We start from the raw sequence: 13,602 nt of genomic DNA, 5'->3' as shown, positions 1-13,602 counted from the left end.
AGAATAGTTTAATATGTTGATAAAGAATGAGAAATATTAGCATCTTAATAGATGCTAAAGAATATTTAGTAAAAGTCAATTTGTAGTTATGATTTAAAAAGAAGCCTTACCCACTTGTTGGGATGAGTACTGGGTGTTGGATGGAAGCCAATTTGACAATAAATTATATTTATAAACAAACAAAAAAGAAGCCTTACCAAATTAGAAGAAAAGAAAGTACTTAGGAAAGGAAGCCTGTAACAAGCCTCATACTTAATGATGAATGAAACATTCCCATTCAGGACAGTGCAGTCAGTATCACTGTTGCTCGTTAGCATTTTCGTGGAGGTGCTAGTCAGGTAAGAAAGATTGCAGGTATAAACATTGGAATGAGAGAGTGAAAACAAGGGAAATATCCTTTATTATTTGCAGATATCATCTACCAAGAAAATCTGACAGAATCAAAGAGTCAGGGTTAGGGTTAATTAACCCTGATTGTTTATTAATTAACCTTAATTAGGGCACCTGGGTGGCTCAGTCGGTTAAGCGCCCAACTTCACTCAGGTCATGATCTCACAATTTGTGGGTTCAAGCCCCGTGTCAGGCTCTGTGCTGACAGCTTGGAGCCTGTTTTGGATTCTGTGTCTCCCTATCTCTGCCCCTCACCCACTCATGTTTTGTCTCTATTTCTCTCAAAAATAAATAAACATTACAAAAAATTAAAAAAAATTAACCTCAATTATTAATCAAATTAATAGAACTAATAAGAGTTCATCAAAGTGCCTGGATACAAACATGCAGAAATCATGAACCACTTGGAGGATGTAATAGGAAATGATCTCATTCACAATAGCTGTAAACCGTAAAATAATAAGAAATGTCAGAATTTTCCTGGTAGAAATTATAAAATTTATTGAAATACATAATAGAAGACTGAAATAAATGGAGAACTTCCTCAGTTCCTGACTGGAAAAATTCATTATTGTAGAGGTGACAGTTGTTCATAACTTTAGGTAGAAATTCAGTACAATCATAGAAGACAAAAAATGAAATTTTCATAGACCCCCCCTACCATAGAGTAAAACAATCCTGAATTCAAATCAAATACAAAACTTAAAAAACATTAGGAGAAAGTGAAAGTGAAGTTTTTTTCTTCGTGTATAGAAGACCTTTCTAAACGAGGCACACAAAAATCCCAAATGCTGATTGAGACATTGGTGAGTTTTACATTTTTATGTTCTAAAATTTATGTACCCAAAAAGTACCACCAAAAAGGAAGTTAAAGAACCAGCAAAAAAAGTGTGAGGAAATAATCTGCAGTATAGGTTATGTATAAAGAACATCTTCCAGTCAGTAAGAAAAAAGGACAAGCGTTACATAGAAATATTGAACAAAAGACCCAAATAGCATTTACTGAAGGAAAAAACTATCCAGTGAAAGTTATAAAATGATGCTTCAGCTCTTTAGTAGTAAGTAGGTTGACCAAGTATCCTAGTTCACCTAGAACCTGAGAGATTTTCCAGAACATGGAACTTGTAGTACAGAGACCAGGATGGTTGGTCACCTTCATAATCAGAGATGTGCTAATTAGAAGTACTCCTTATATATATTTATTTTTTTGTCTTTTAGAAATCTTTAACATTTTCACCTCTGTCAGGTATTAATGAGATTTGGGGCATAGATACACTGTTTGTGGGAATGTAAAGTCTACAGCTTTTAAAGAAAATTATGTGATATGACATGTACATATACAAACAAACACACCTGTTAGTAAAGTTTAATCCAGCAGCTGATATCTAGGAATGTATCCTACTTCATTATATAAGGATGTTCATGCACACTGTTAATGCACACCCTCCTCTTCCAAAAGAAAACAGTCTTAAGTGTTCAAAAATAAAGTATTTATTAAGGTACCATGGTATAATGTGGTGTGCAGTGATGAAAAAGAATGAGGTAGATTATCAAATCAGTCTCTCAGTTCAAATTCTAGCTCTCCTTATCATGCATATTATATCTGTGAGCCTTATTTTCCTCATCTAGTAAATGGGTATACTAGTACTACCAACTTCAAAATTTTGTTCTGAAGATTTAAGGAGAATAAACGTAAGGGAACAGATAAGTTTTAGGCACAAGAAATGTGCTGAAGAAATGTTAGCTATTACGTATAACAAAAACCATATGTATATTAGCATATATGAATGCATATAAATCCATAGAAAATGTGTGTAAGGATACTGATTTACTTAATGGTGATAACAATAGGAAAGGGCAGTAGTACTTGATGACAGTGTGAAGGGAAGCTTTCTTTCACATTTTACTTTTTTTTGAACAAAGGCTATGTGTTCATATACTTTTTATGTATATTTTTTCCAGATGAGATAATTAGTTGCCGAGTTTCTTTAAATATATACTTTTTAACATTTATTCACTTTTTGAGAGACAGAGACAGAGTGCAAGCAGAGCAGGGGCAGAGAGAGAGGGAGACACAGAATCCGAAGCAGGCTCCAGGCCCTGAGCTCTCAGTACAGAACCCGACGTGGGGCTCGAACTCACAAACCAGGAGATCATGACCTGAGCCACCCAGGCATCCCGCTGAGTTTCTATCCTGGTGTTTGTTTCTCTAACCAATATTCTTCTTATATTGGTTTGGTCAATAGGCAAAGCAGAATGGACTTCTATCTTTTACTCCACTGAAATATTCACCAAATAGGCAGATAACTTGGATTTATTTTCAGTGGACCCTTAAATCAGTTTACTAATTTTTTTTTTTTTTTTTTTTTTTTTCTGAAATAGTGAAAGCCAGCTGTTAAATAAAACTACTTTATTACTGGTATCCTTTGGATAATAGAATGGCAGTTTTGAGAAAAACTGAATGTTTAAGGTACAAAGTACCAAACCTTTCTCATACCATACACTTGAAGTATTATTGCCTGGATCTGTCTTCTAGAAGGGAGTGTTTGTTTTACTCCTTTGTCCTTCTGAAAATACTTTCTCCCAGGTTCCTTTTATTGAGGATACAATTTGATAGTACATATGGTATTTGACTTAAAGGAGTGAAGATAATTAAATATAGCCTCAGGTATGTCAACTATGGTCCCTGTTTGGGTAGCACCAGCATCTCCTGGGACTTTGGTAGAAATGTAAATTTTAGGCCCCACCCAAGACCAACTAAATTTTATTCATAGGGTCTAGAAATCTGTGTTTAACAAACTTTTCAGGTAATGATGCATGATAAAGTTTGAGAAGCAATATGGTAAGGTATGGAAAAGGATGGCTTGGTCTAGAAGAGCATGACAGTGCCATTATGTAAAGAGATCTTTATAACTGTGTAAATTTCTTTATTAAAGGATATTTGAGTGTTGTCTTCATTATTTTGATGATTTCAGATGAGCCTGCACTGGGATACGCTAGAGAGCAATTTTGTTGTCTGTGTCTTAAGAACCTACTTAAACCTAAGTAGGGATATTAACATTTTAATATCTGATGTCTTTATATTTTAAAAATGTAGTTCCATGTAAATATGTTTCTTGTTGCTTCCAATAAAAGCAAGTTTACATTTCAACTTTTTGTATATTCAGCAGTTGTCATATTACTGTAGTTTATTATTGTACCTAATTGAAGACACTTAGGGCCAGGAGAATTCAAGTGGGAAAGTGTTATCTTCGAGACCATGGAAAAGGTACTGCTCATGGTTACAGTAAGCATCACATAAACATAGATCGATGGGAGTTTTCCGTCAGTAGGTTGGCTAAAGAAAACATGATTCATTTTGCAAAAGTACTTGGAGAATAATAAAGTGCAAGTTCTCAGCAGTTCTAAAAACCTCTGCATAGCACATACTAGTATTGCATCTCTCTGCTGATATTTGAAACCTGCGCTGACCAAAGGGAGAGAAGGGGTAGGACCAAACATATTAAGGAATAGAAGGAGGAGCTTGGAGGTTAGGGAGAGTAATTGAGCAAATTGAATAAAGTACCATATAAAAAGGTATTTTTAAAGATATTTGTGTCTCTCCACGTAACTTGACCATGTATTTGGAAAATAGGGATCAAGAAGTTCAGTATTAAATGTATATACATCTGCATTTTGATATTGACCTTGGTTCAGAGATGCGTGTTGTCACCTAGTTGTTGTCTGTATTTTTCAGTTTGTAAATTTGCCTGAGGAATATCCAACCTAAAAAAAGCTTTTGTTGCATGATTTTCTAAATTTGATGGATACTTTACTAAGACCTTAATGGTAAAAAACTGTTTTATTTTGGTCTGTTATTTGTAGAGCAAGGATGGTCGACCTTTGCCATCAAGGGATAAACGCGCCTTAAAACAATTTGAAGAAAGGTTACGAACACTTAGGAAAAGAGAGAGGCACTTAGAATTCATTGAAAACAGCTGGTGGACAAAATTTTGTGGTGCTCTGCGTCCCCTGAAGGTAAATGGAGTTTTCAAAAATTATGTTGTCACTCTTCAGTTTATATAGACCTCTCAGAGAGAATGACTTCTCTTTGTAAGGCATTGTAGCGTGATACTTATGAGCATGAATTTTGAAGTTAAACTGGTTTTGAATCATAGCTCTGTCATTTGGTAGTTTGGGCAAGTTACACACCTCTCTGAACTTCATTTACTCATGTGTAAAACAAGTATTGTAACAGAGGTGTTGGGAAATTTAAATTAAAATATAAGTAAGTAATGTGTGCTGCCAGCACATTTTTGAAAATTTGTACTTTGTTTAATGCTTATTTTTGAGAGACAGCATGAGTGGGGGAGGGGCAGAGAGTGAGGGAGAGAAAGAGAATCTCAAGCAGACTCTGTGCTGTCAGCCCAGAGTCTTGATGCTGGGCTTGGTCTCATAAACCGTGAAATCATGATTTGAGCCAAGATAAAGAATCAGACCCTCAACTAACTGAGCCACCCACATGCTGCACAAGTTTGTACTTTTCTATAAATAGGAAAACTGGGACCCACTTTAGAACTCAGGTACCCTAACTGAAATTAATAGAATTTGCTTCCTTGTTAGGTGGTATGTTTCTGAAAGTATATAAAAAGGTATTATTCAGGGCAGAAAACCATTAATTTCTTTTTTTCTTTCTTTTCTTTTTTGAAACGATCATTTGCTAGCCTTGATTTCTTCAGATTGAATAGTGGTACCTACACTTAAGGACCTAGATTGAACTAAGGGCATAATAATACAACTCTGAGTCTAAAAAGTGTCTAGAACTGCTGGCAACAGACTTCTTTATTGTCTTCTTTATTGTCCATTCTGTATCTGGCATTTCAAACACCTGAACTTTGTATAGAACAGTATGCAGGTTGTAATTTACAAAGTGCAGCGAATAGACTGGTATAAAGAATGTTAGGCAAGATGAGGCTCTAAAGTGGGTTTTACCTAAGTTTAAAAAAAAATGTTTTAGAGAGCCCCATGAAAGGATTAGTTAGGTTGAGTTCTGCTTTATCTTTCTCTTATAATTAGAAAGGAAATAAGGAAATGCACTGGCTGCTCATCCTAAAAATCTCCTTTTTGGAAGAGTTCTTCAAAATTATATCATAATCAGATCTATTGTGTATTACTTTTTTTTTTTAATGTTTATTTATTTTTGAGAGACAGAGCGTGAGTAGGGGAGGGGCAGAGAAGGGGAGACACAGAACCTGAAGCAGGTTCCAGGCTCTGAGCTGTTGCACAGAGCCTGATGCGGGACTCAGACTCGCAAACCATAAAATCATGACCTGAGCCGGAGTTGGACACTTAACCGACTGAGCCACCCAGGCACCCCTATTGTGTATTTTTAAACCTTCTGTTAGAATCAATTTTGTTAAAGACTCACCACTCTTTTTTTGCAAGGTGATTGTCTTAGTAATACCAAAGGTATGCTAAAACCCTCCTCAACCTTATCTTCTTTTTTTTTTTCTCCTCAACCTTATCTTAATTCTAAATTTTTTATATGGCTTCTTTATAAATATTTATAACCTGGTCTCCAACATTAGCTGCCTTGATTTAAACATGATCTGTCCTATTTCACTGAACCTAGTTTAGAGGGATTTTTAAATCAATTTTATTAAGTGTGCAGATTGATTTTGCCAAGTATGTAGATATAGAAGACCCACATCACTTCAAAAACTACCCCATGTCTTCCCGTCTCCCACTGAACTCAGACCCCAGACGACCGTTGATGTCCTTCTGTCATTATGGTTTAGTTTTATGTGTTGTATTATTTCATATAATGGAATAGAGTGTAGTATAATCCTTTTTCTGGCTTCTTTGGTGCAACAAAATGTTTTCGAGATTTGTCTATGTTGCATTTTTTTTTTTTTTTCGGTAGTTCATTCTGTTTTATTGCTGGGTAGTATCCTGATTGGTGTCTATGTTACAGTTGGTTTATCCTCTCACCTTTTAGTGGAGATTTGAGTTATTCTCAGTTGGAGATTATTATGAATAATGCTGATGTAAACATCTGTTGTAGATGTGTTTTCATTTCATTCATTTTTCTTGGGTAAATAACTAAGAGTAGAATTTCTGGGCCTAATGTTTAATGTATGTTTAACTTTCTAAGAAAGTACCAAAGTATTTTCCAAAGTGGTTGTACCATTTTTTATTCCCACAGCAATGTGAGATTTCAGATTGCTTCATATCCTTGTCAGCTCTTATATTGTAACTGTTTGTAATAGTTATTCTAATGGCTGTATAATAATATTTTATTGTGGTTTTGATTTGCATTTCCTTGGTGACTAATGATATTTAGCACTTTTTGTATTCTTATTGGCCATTTGTGTATTTTCTCTAAGAGTTTTTTAAGTGTATTTGTTTATTTTGAGAGAGCTAGAGACAGCGTGCGTGTGGGGGAGGGGGAGGCAGAGATCCGCAAGCAGACTCTGTGCTGACAGCCTGGAGCCCAACAAGGGGCTTGAACTCATGAACCGCGAGATCATGACCTGAGCCAAAACTGAGAGTCAGCTGCGTAGCCGACTGAGCCACCCAGGCACCCCTGTATATTTGCTCTAAAATGCCTGTTTAAATCTTTTGCCCATTTTTAAATTTAAGTTTTTGTTTGATGAGTGAGCTACGAATTCTTTATGTGTCCTGGATTAAATACTTTGTCAAATATATGTATTGTGAATGTTGTCTCTTTTTATGGCTTGCCTTTATGTTTTCTTAACACTGTCATTCAAAGAGATGTTCCTTAAGTTTTTATAGCAATCATTTTCTGATATGTTTTCTTCTGGAAATTTTACAGTTTAACTCATATTTTAGGTTTGTCGTCATTTTTAAGTTAATTTTATGGGATGGTATAACTTAAGGGCTTCTTCTCCATGTGGAGATGCAGTTGTTTCAGCAACATTTTCTTGTCAAGACTGTTCTTTGCTCATTGGCCTTCCTTGGTACCTTTTGCCAAATCAATTGATCATGTGCATATGTGGGTCTATTTATGGACTTTTTCTTTTGCTCCATTGATTTATATGCCCTTATGCTAAAACTTGATTATTGGTGTGTTATATAATCAGTCGCAAAATCAAGTAGTCTAGATTCTTCAGTTTTGTTTTTCTTTTCAATATTGTTTTAGCTATGCTAGATCCTTCACATTTCAATATAAATTTTAGAATATTACAAAACGCCCACAGGGATTTCTAGTGGGATTACTTTGAATCTGTAGGCAAATTTGGGGACACTTGATACTGTAAACTGAACCAGATGAGAGTTCATCCATCTGATGCACAGCAAGCAAGTAAAAACTTGATACCAGCCTGTTGCAAGAAAGGCTGTTTATTGGTGTGGCACCACCCAGGATAACAGGGAGCTAATGCTTCACAGTCCTGAACTCTCCCAGTGGCTTACAAGTGAGGGTGTTTTTTTGTTTTGTTTTTAACTTTAGAGCACAAGAGTGCAAGTGTGAGCAGGGGAGGGGCAGAGGGTGAGAGAAAGAGAGAGAGAGAGAGAGAGAGAGAGAGAGAGAGAGAAGGAAAGAGACAGAGTGAGACAAAGAGAGAACTTTAAGTAGGCTCCACTCAGCATGGAGTCCAACTTGGGGCTTGATCCCATGACCCTGAGATCATAACCTGAGCTGAAATCAAGATTCAGATGCTCAGCTGACTGAACCACCCAGGGGCCCTGAAAAACGAGGGTTTTTAACGGCAACTTTTGGTGCAAAGGCCCTCCTGAGAAGGTGGACCCCACTGATTGGAGGCCCAGAAGGTCATGTTAGCAGGTGCTCTGGTGTTGCTTTGTCTGGTCTCCTGGAAGTCTTTTCCATTTCAGGAGACTTGGAATCTGAAAAATGCTTTTACTCTTTATGTTAGAGATTTCATTAGGTACATTTGGTGATTATATCTTTGTTTATAAGCTAGTGGAGTTGCATTTCTGCTGGTTCCCTGGCCAGTCCAGCCTTGCCTGGGGATGATACAACCTTTAGTGCTCATTCTTTCATCTGAGCTGACAAGATGGATGCTGGCTTATATTTTAATACTGAACCTGCCAATTCATGGACGTGATAGCTTTCCATTTATTTATGATATCTTAAATTTCTCTTTGCAACATTTTGTAGTGGTCAATGTAGAGGTTTTGAAAATATTTTGATAAATTTACCTATATCTTTATATTTCTGTTCCCCCAAAATTTGTATGTTGAAATCCTCATCTCCAATGTGATGGTATTTGGAGGTGGGGGCTTTGGGAGCTGATTAAGTCATGAGGGTTGAGACCTTATGAATGGGATTAATGCCCTAATAAAAGAGACCCCAGAGGGCTCTCTCACCCCCTCCTCCATGTGAGAAGACAGAAGATTTTATGATTTTGTTTACCTTCAATCCTGAATTATTGGCTTCTCTTAGTATGTAGAAATTTGTTTTTGTGCATTGACCTTATATCATGCAACCTGGCTAAATTTTTACTTCTAGTAGCTTTATTATAGTTTCCTAAGGAATTTTTATGTACATGAACATGTTAGATGCTTAAAGACAGTTTTATTTATTCCTTTCCAGTGTAAGAGTCCCAATTGCTTTTTTTTTTTCTTCCCATTATTGCACTGGCCCAAACCTCCTGTACAATCAATTTACCACTTCTTCTTTTTGTTATATGACTGTATTATTCTTGAAATATGGATCTAAATTCTTACCTTTCTTTCATTTTCTGGGCCTAGGTTAAGAATAAGAGGAATAATTAGGAACAGTGAGGAATGAAAATAGGCATGCCTGAAGGAAAACTCTGGGGATACAAACTTAAATTGTTATAAAATTGAGGGTTTAACATGATTGTGACGGGATAAACACTGCTTTTTTTTACTCAAATGAAATATAAAAATTATGTGTTTGTGCATAGTTGATATAGTTCATAAAGTGGAAGATACATGCTCTTAGTGCTTCTTAAATATTAGCGTCTAAGTAGTCCTAGTGGAAGAAGGTAGAGACAGGTCCACTCATCCCTCTGCACTGCTCCTTACCTGCCGGAGGTGACTTACAATCCATGAGACTCTCCTGATAGAAAATTCCTTTGAAGTTATGTTCCATCTCAAACTTTTGTGCTAATATTGCCTTTTAATCTGTATTCTGATCCATGTTTCTTTTATTAGAAAATGTATTGGAGGGGCGCCTGAGTGGCTCAGTAGGTTAAGCGTCCGACTTTGGCCCAGGACGCTCACGTCCGTGAGTTCAAGCCCCATCTGTGCTGACAGTGCAGAGCCTGGAGCCTGTTTCAGATTCTGTGTCTCCCTCTCTCTCTCTGACCCTCCCGCATTCATGCTCTGTCTCTCTGTCTCAAAAATAAATACACGTTAAAAAAAAAATTAAAAAAAAAATTTATTGGATTTAAATTTTCGCAAATGGAAAAATTCAGTTCTACGATTCTGTTTTTTCTTATGACAAAATATTATAATTTTTTTTCATAAGAGTAAATCCTCATGAGAAATCTAATGATCTTGTGGTTTCACATTGCTCTGCATTCTTAGGGTATGCATACCTCATTTCAGAGGCATGGACTTTGCTGTTGCATACACTTGGTATTGAGTCCTTGCTCTGATCCTAACCAGCTGTCCAAACTGTTCCTTCACCTTTCTAAACCTTAACTTTTCTCACCTTAACTTAACTCACTAATGGAGTTATATACTTACCTTATTTTTGTTGTGAGAATTAAAAGAAATAATGTATGTAGTGTTAATGCCTTTTGATGTAAGCAGCTCAGGAGATTGCAGCTGCTATTGTTATAGGTTTATATTTAAAATTTTTCAACTTCTTAAATGCTGCCATAGAATTCAAGGGAAAATACCCGTTTTATGTTGTAGACATTTATAAAACTAAGCATCTAATTAGAATAAATTAATGGCTTCTTAAAACAACTTTCAGAAATAATACTGAACACATTTCTAAGAATACAGTCTGATGTTTGTTAACTACCTGACAGCATACTTCGAGCTTATATAGCTAATTGGCCTGGGTAACCTATGGATTCATTAGGTTTTAAATCCAACTTTTGGTTTTACTATATATATATACCTTATATTATATACATACCTCTTGTATTTACATAGAAAGTTATAAATACATGTTCATAATTATATCACAGATTTTTTGAGACTTTTTAAAAATTGTGGTAAAATGTATATAAAATTTACCATTTTAACCATTTGTAAGTGTGCATTCCGTGATACTAAGCATGGAACATTCGCAACATTATGTAACAATCACCATTATTCATTTCCAGAACTTTTTTTCATCTCAGAAACACCATACCCATTAAACAAGAATAACTCCCCATTCCACACCCACCCCCAGCCCATATCCCCTGATGACCTCTGTCCTGCTGTCTCTGCCTGTTCTAGGTACATCATATAAGTGGAATTATTACTGTGTTCGTTTGTGTATGGCTTATTTCAAATTGCATAATATCTTCAAGATTTATCCATGTTGTAGATGTATCAAAATTTCATTTCTTTTTAAGACTGAATAACATTCCGTTGTGTATGTAATCTACATTTTGCTTATCTATCTGTTGGTGCACATTTGGGTTGTTTCCAACTTTTGGCTATTGTGAATAACACTACTGCGGTAATTGGTGTTCAAGTATCTGTTTGAGTCTCTGCTTTCAGTTATTTTGAGTATATACTTAGAATATAAGTATATACTCCAGACAAGTATATGTCTGGATGACATTTCCGTTTTGTGTTTGGTTTTTTGAGGAACCTACAAACTTTTTTTTCATAGCGACTGTACCATTTTATACTTCCACCAAAAATGCACAAGGGTTCTAATTTCTTTCCATCTTTGCAAACACTTATTTTCTGTTGTTTTGATAATAATCAACCGTATGGTTTTGGAGTGATACCTTGTGGTGGCTTTGATTTGCATTTCCCTAATAATTAGTGATCTTGAGCATCTTTTCATTTCATTATGGCTATTTGTGTATTATTTTCTTTGGAGAAGTGTTCACTCAAGTCTTTTGTCTGTTTTTAAATTGTTTATGTTTTTTTTTTTTTTTAATTTTTTTTTTTCAACGTTTATTTATTTTTGGGACAGAGAGAGACAGAACATGAACGGGGGAGGGTCAGAGAGAGAGGGAGACACAGAATCGGAAGCAGGCTCCAGGCTCTGAGCCATCAGCCCAGAGCCCGACGCAGGGCTCGAACCTGCGGACCGCGAGATTGTGACCTGGCTGAAGTCGGACGCTCAACTGACTGCGCCACCCAGGCGCCCCTAAATTGTTTATGTTTTATTGTTGTCAACTTGTAAGGGATTTTTTTTTTTTTTTAGTAGTCTGAATATTAATCCTTTATCAGATATAGGATTTGGAAATACTATCTCCCAACCTTGGTTTGTCTTTTCACTATGTTAATAGTGTCCTTGATACACTAAAGTTTTTAATTTTGATGAAGTCCAATTTATTTAGTATTTGTTGCTGTTGTGGCCTGTGCTTATGTGTCATATCCAAAAAATAATTGCCAAGTCCAGTGCCATGAAGATGTTTCCCCCTTTTTATCCCTAGAAGTTTAGTAGTTTCAGCTCTTAGGTTTAAGTCTTTTTAACTGTATTGAGTTAACTTTTTTATATGATTAAGATTAAGGGTCCAATTTCATTCTTTTGCATTTGGATGCCCTTGACCCAGCACTATTTGTTGAAAAGACTGACCTTTTGGTCTTGACACCATCGTCAAAAATCGATGGATCATATATGGGAGAGTTCATTTCTGGGGTCTATTACATTGGTTATATATCTGTCTTTATGACAGTACAAAGCTATTTTGATTATTGTAGCTTTGTAGTAAGTTTTGAAATCAGGAAATGCGAGTCTTGTAACTTTTTCTTTTGTAAGATTGTTTTGGCTATTTGGGGTTTTTTGAAATTTCATAGGAGTTTTAGAATGGGTTTTTCTGTTTCTGCAAAAAAAACCCAGAAAATAAACAAAAAAAATTGTAATTTTGATAGAGATTGCATTGATTTTGTAGATCACTTTTAGTAGTATTGTTATTTTAATAATACTAAGTCTTGAAGTCCATGAACATGGCATGTCTTTACATTTATTTATGTCTACTTGAATTTCTTTGAGCAGTGTTTTGTAGTTTTCAGTGGATAAGTCTTTTGTCTCATTGTTTAAGTTTATTCCTAAGCATTTTATTATTTTTGTTTTATTCTGTTTATTTGAATCAGACACATAATAAAGAACTATTAAAATTTATATTTCTACTTGTCCCACTAATCTCCTAACCCCCCCAACACATACACAAACACAACTAAAATTCATAAGGTAAACAAACAATGAAAAATAGTTTTATCATACATAGACAGTGCTTAGTTGTTTTGAAGGTGTGTGGGAATATTTTAATTTTTTTAACTAATATTTTTGTCATCCCAGGAGCCTCTAGAATTTACTACAACTATGTTTAAAGATGTAGCAGATTTCCTTTCTAAGAATAATATATTTTTTTTTTTTCAACGTTTATTTATTTTTGGGACAGAGAGAGACAGAGCATGAATGGGGGAGGGGCAGAGAGAGAGGGAGACACAGAATCGGAAACAGGCTCCAGGCTCTGAGCCATCAGCCCAGAGCCCGACGTGGGGCTCGAACTCCCGGACCGCGAGATCGTGACCTGGCTGAAGTCGGACGCTTAACTGACTGCGCCATCCAGGCGCCCCTCTAAGAATAATATTTAAAGCATGTATGTTTTTATTGTTTGTTTTAGGTCATACTATTTAGGTATGTCTAAAGAAAAAGACTGGCACTTTTTAACTTTAAAGGAGGCTTTTGCTGGATGTATAAATGTGCATTTCAAATTTTACTTGATCACTATTTGAGAGAGATTTTTTGGGGGGTTTTAATGTAGATGCTTCTTAGAGTAATAGTAATTGTATATTAGAGTTTCTGGAACCTACAGTATCTTTTGTAGATTCCCAGTAACTTTATGGTATGGATATTGTAGTTCATATAAAGAATAAACCCACTTGTAAGTGACCTAATCCATCTTTACATTGGTATAATAATGAAACTCCAGTGCATAGAAAAGCTTGGAGCGGGTCTTAAAAAATCAATGACTGATCTTTTTTTTGTGTTTGTGTTTAAGAAGACTTGCTTAACATATATGGTTGATGCATTAACATTGAACTGTAGATGTAAGATCAACATCAGTATTACTTCTGTCTGAACAAAGCTTACCT

At 35.6% G+C, this 13,602-nt stretch overlaps 1 protein-coding gene across 2 annotated transcripts in view; it reads left to right on the top strand.

The window, feature by feature from the left end:
- Positions 1-13,602, top strand: part of LMBRD1 (LMBR1 domain containing 1) — a 112,245-nt gene that overhangs the window by 56,074 nt on the left and 42,569 nt on the right. For both annotated transcript variants that reach the window (XM_045498675.1, XM_045498676.1), the window contains one exon: positions 4,255-4,407. In XM_045498675.1, the coding sequence (XP_045354631.1) occupies positions 4,255-4,407 (153 nt within the window). The remainder of the gene's footprint in view (positions 1-4,254; positions 4,408-13,602) is intronic.

This window comes from Leopardus geoffroyi, chromosome B2, assembly GCF_018350155.1.
Source record: "Leopardus geoffroyi isolate Oge1 chromosome B2, O.geoffroyi_Oge1_pat1.0, whole genome shotgun sequence".
NCBI classification, from domain to species: Eukaryota; Metazoa; Chordata; class Mammalia; order Carnivora; family Felidae; genus Leopardus; species Leopardus geoffroyi.
This window is presented reverse-complemented; position numbering and strand designations above follow the sequence as displayed.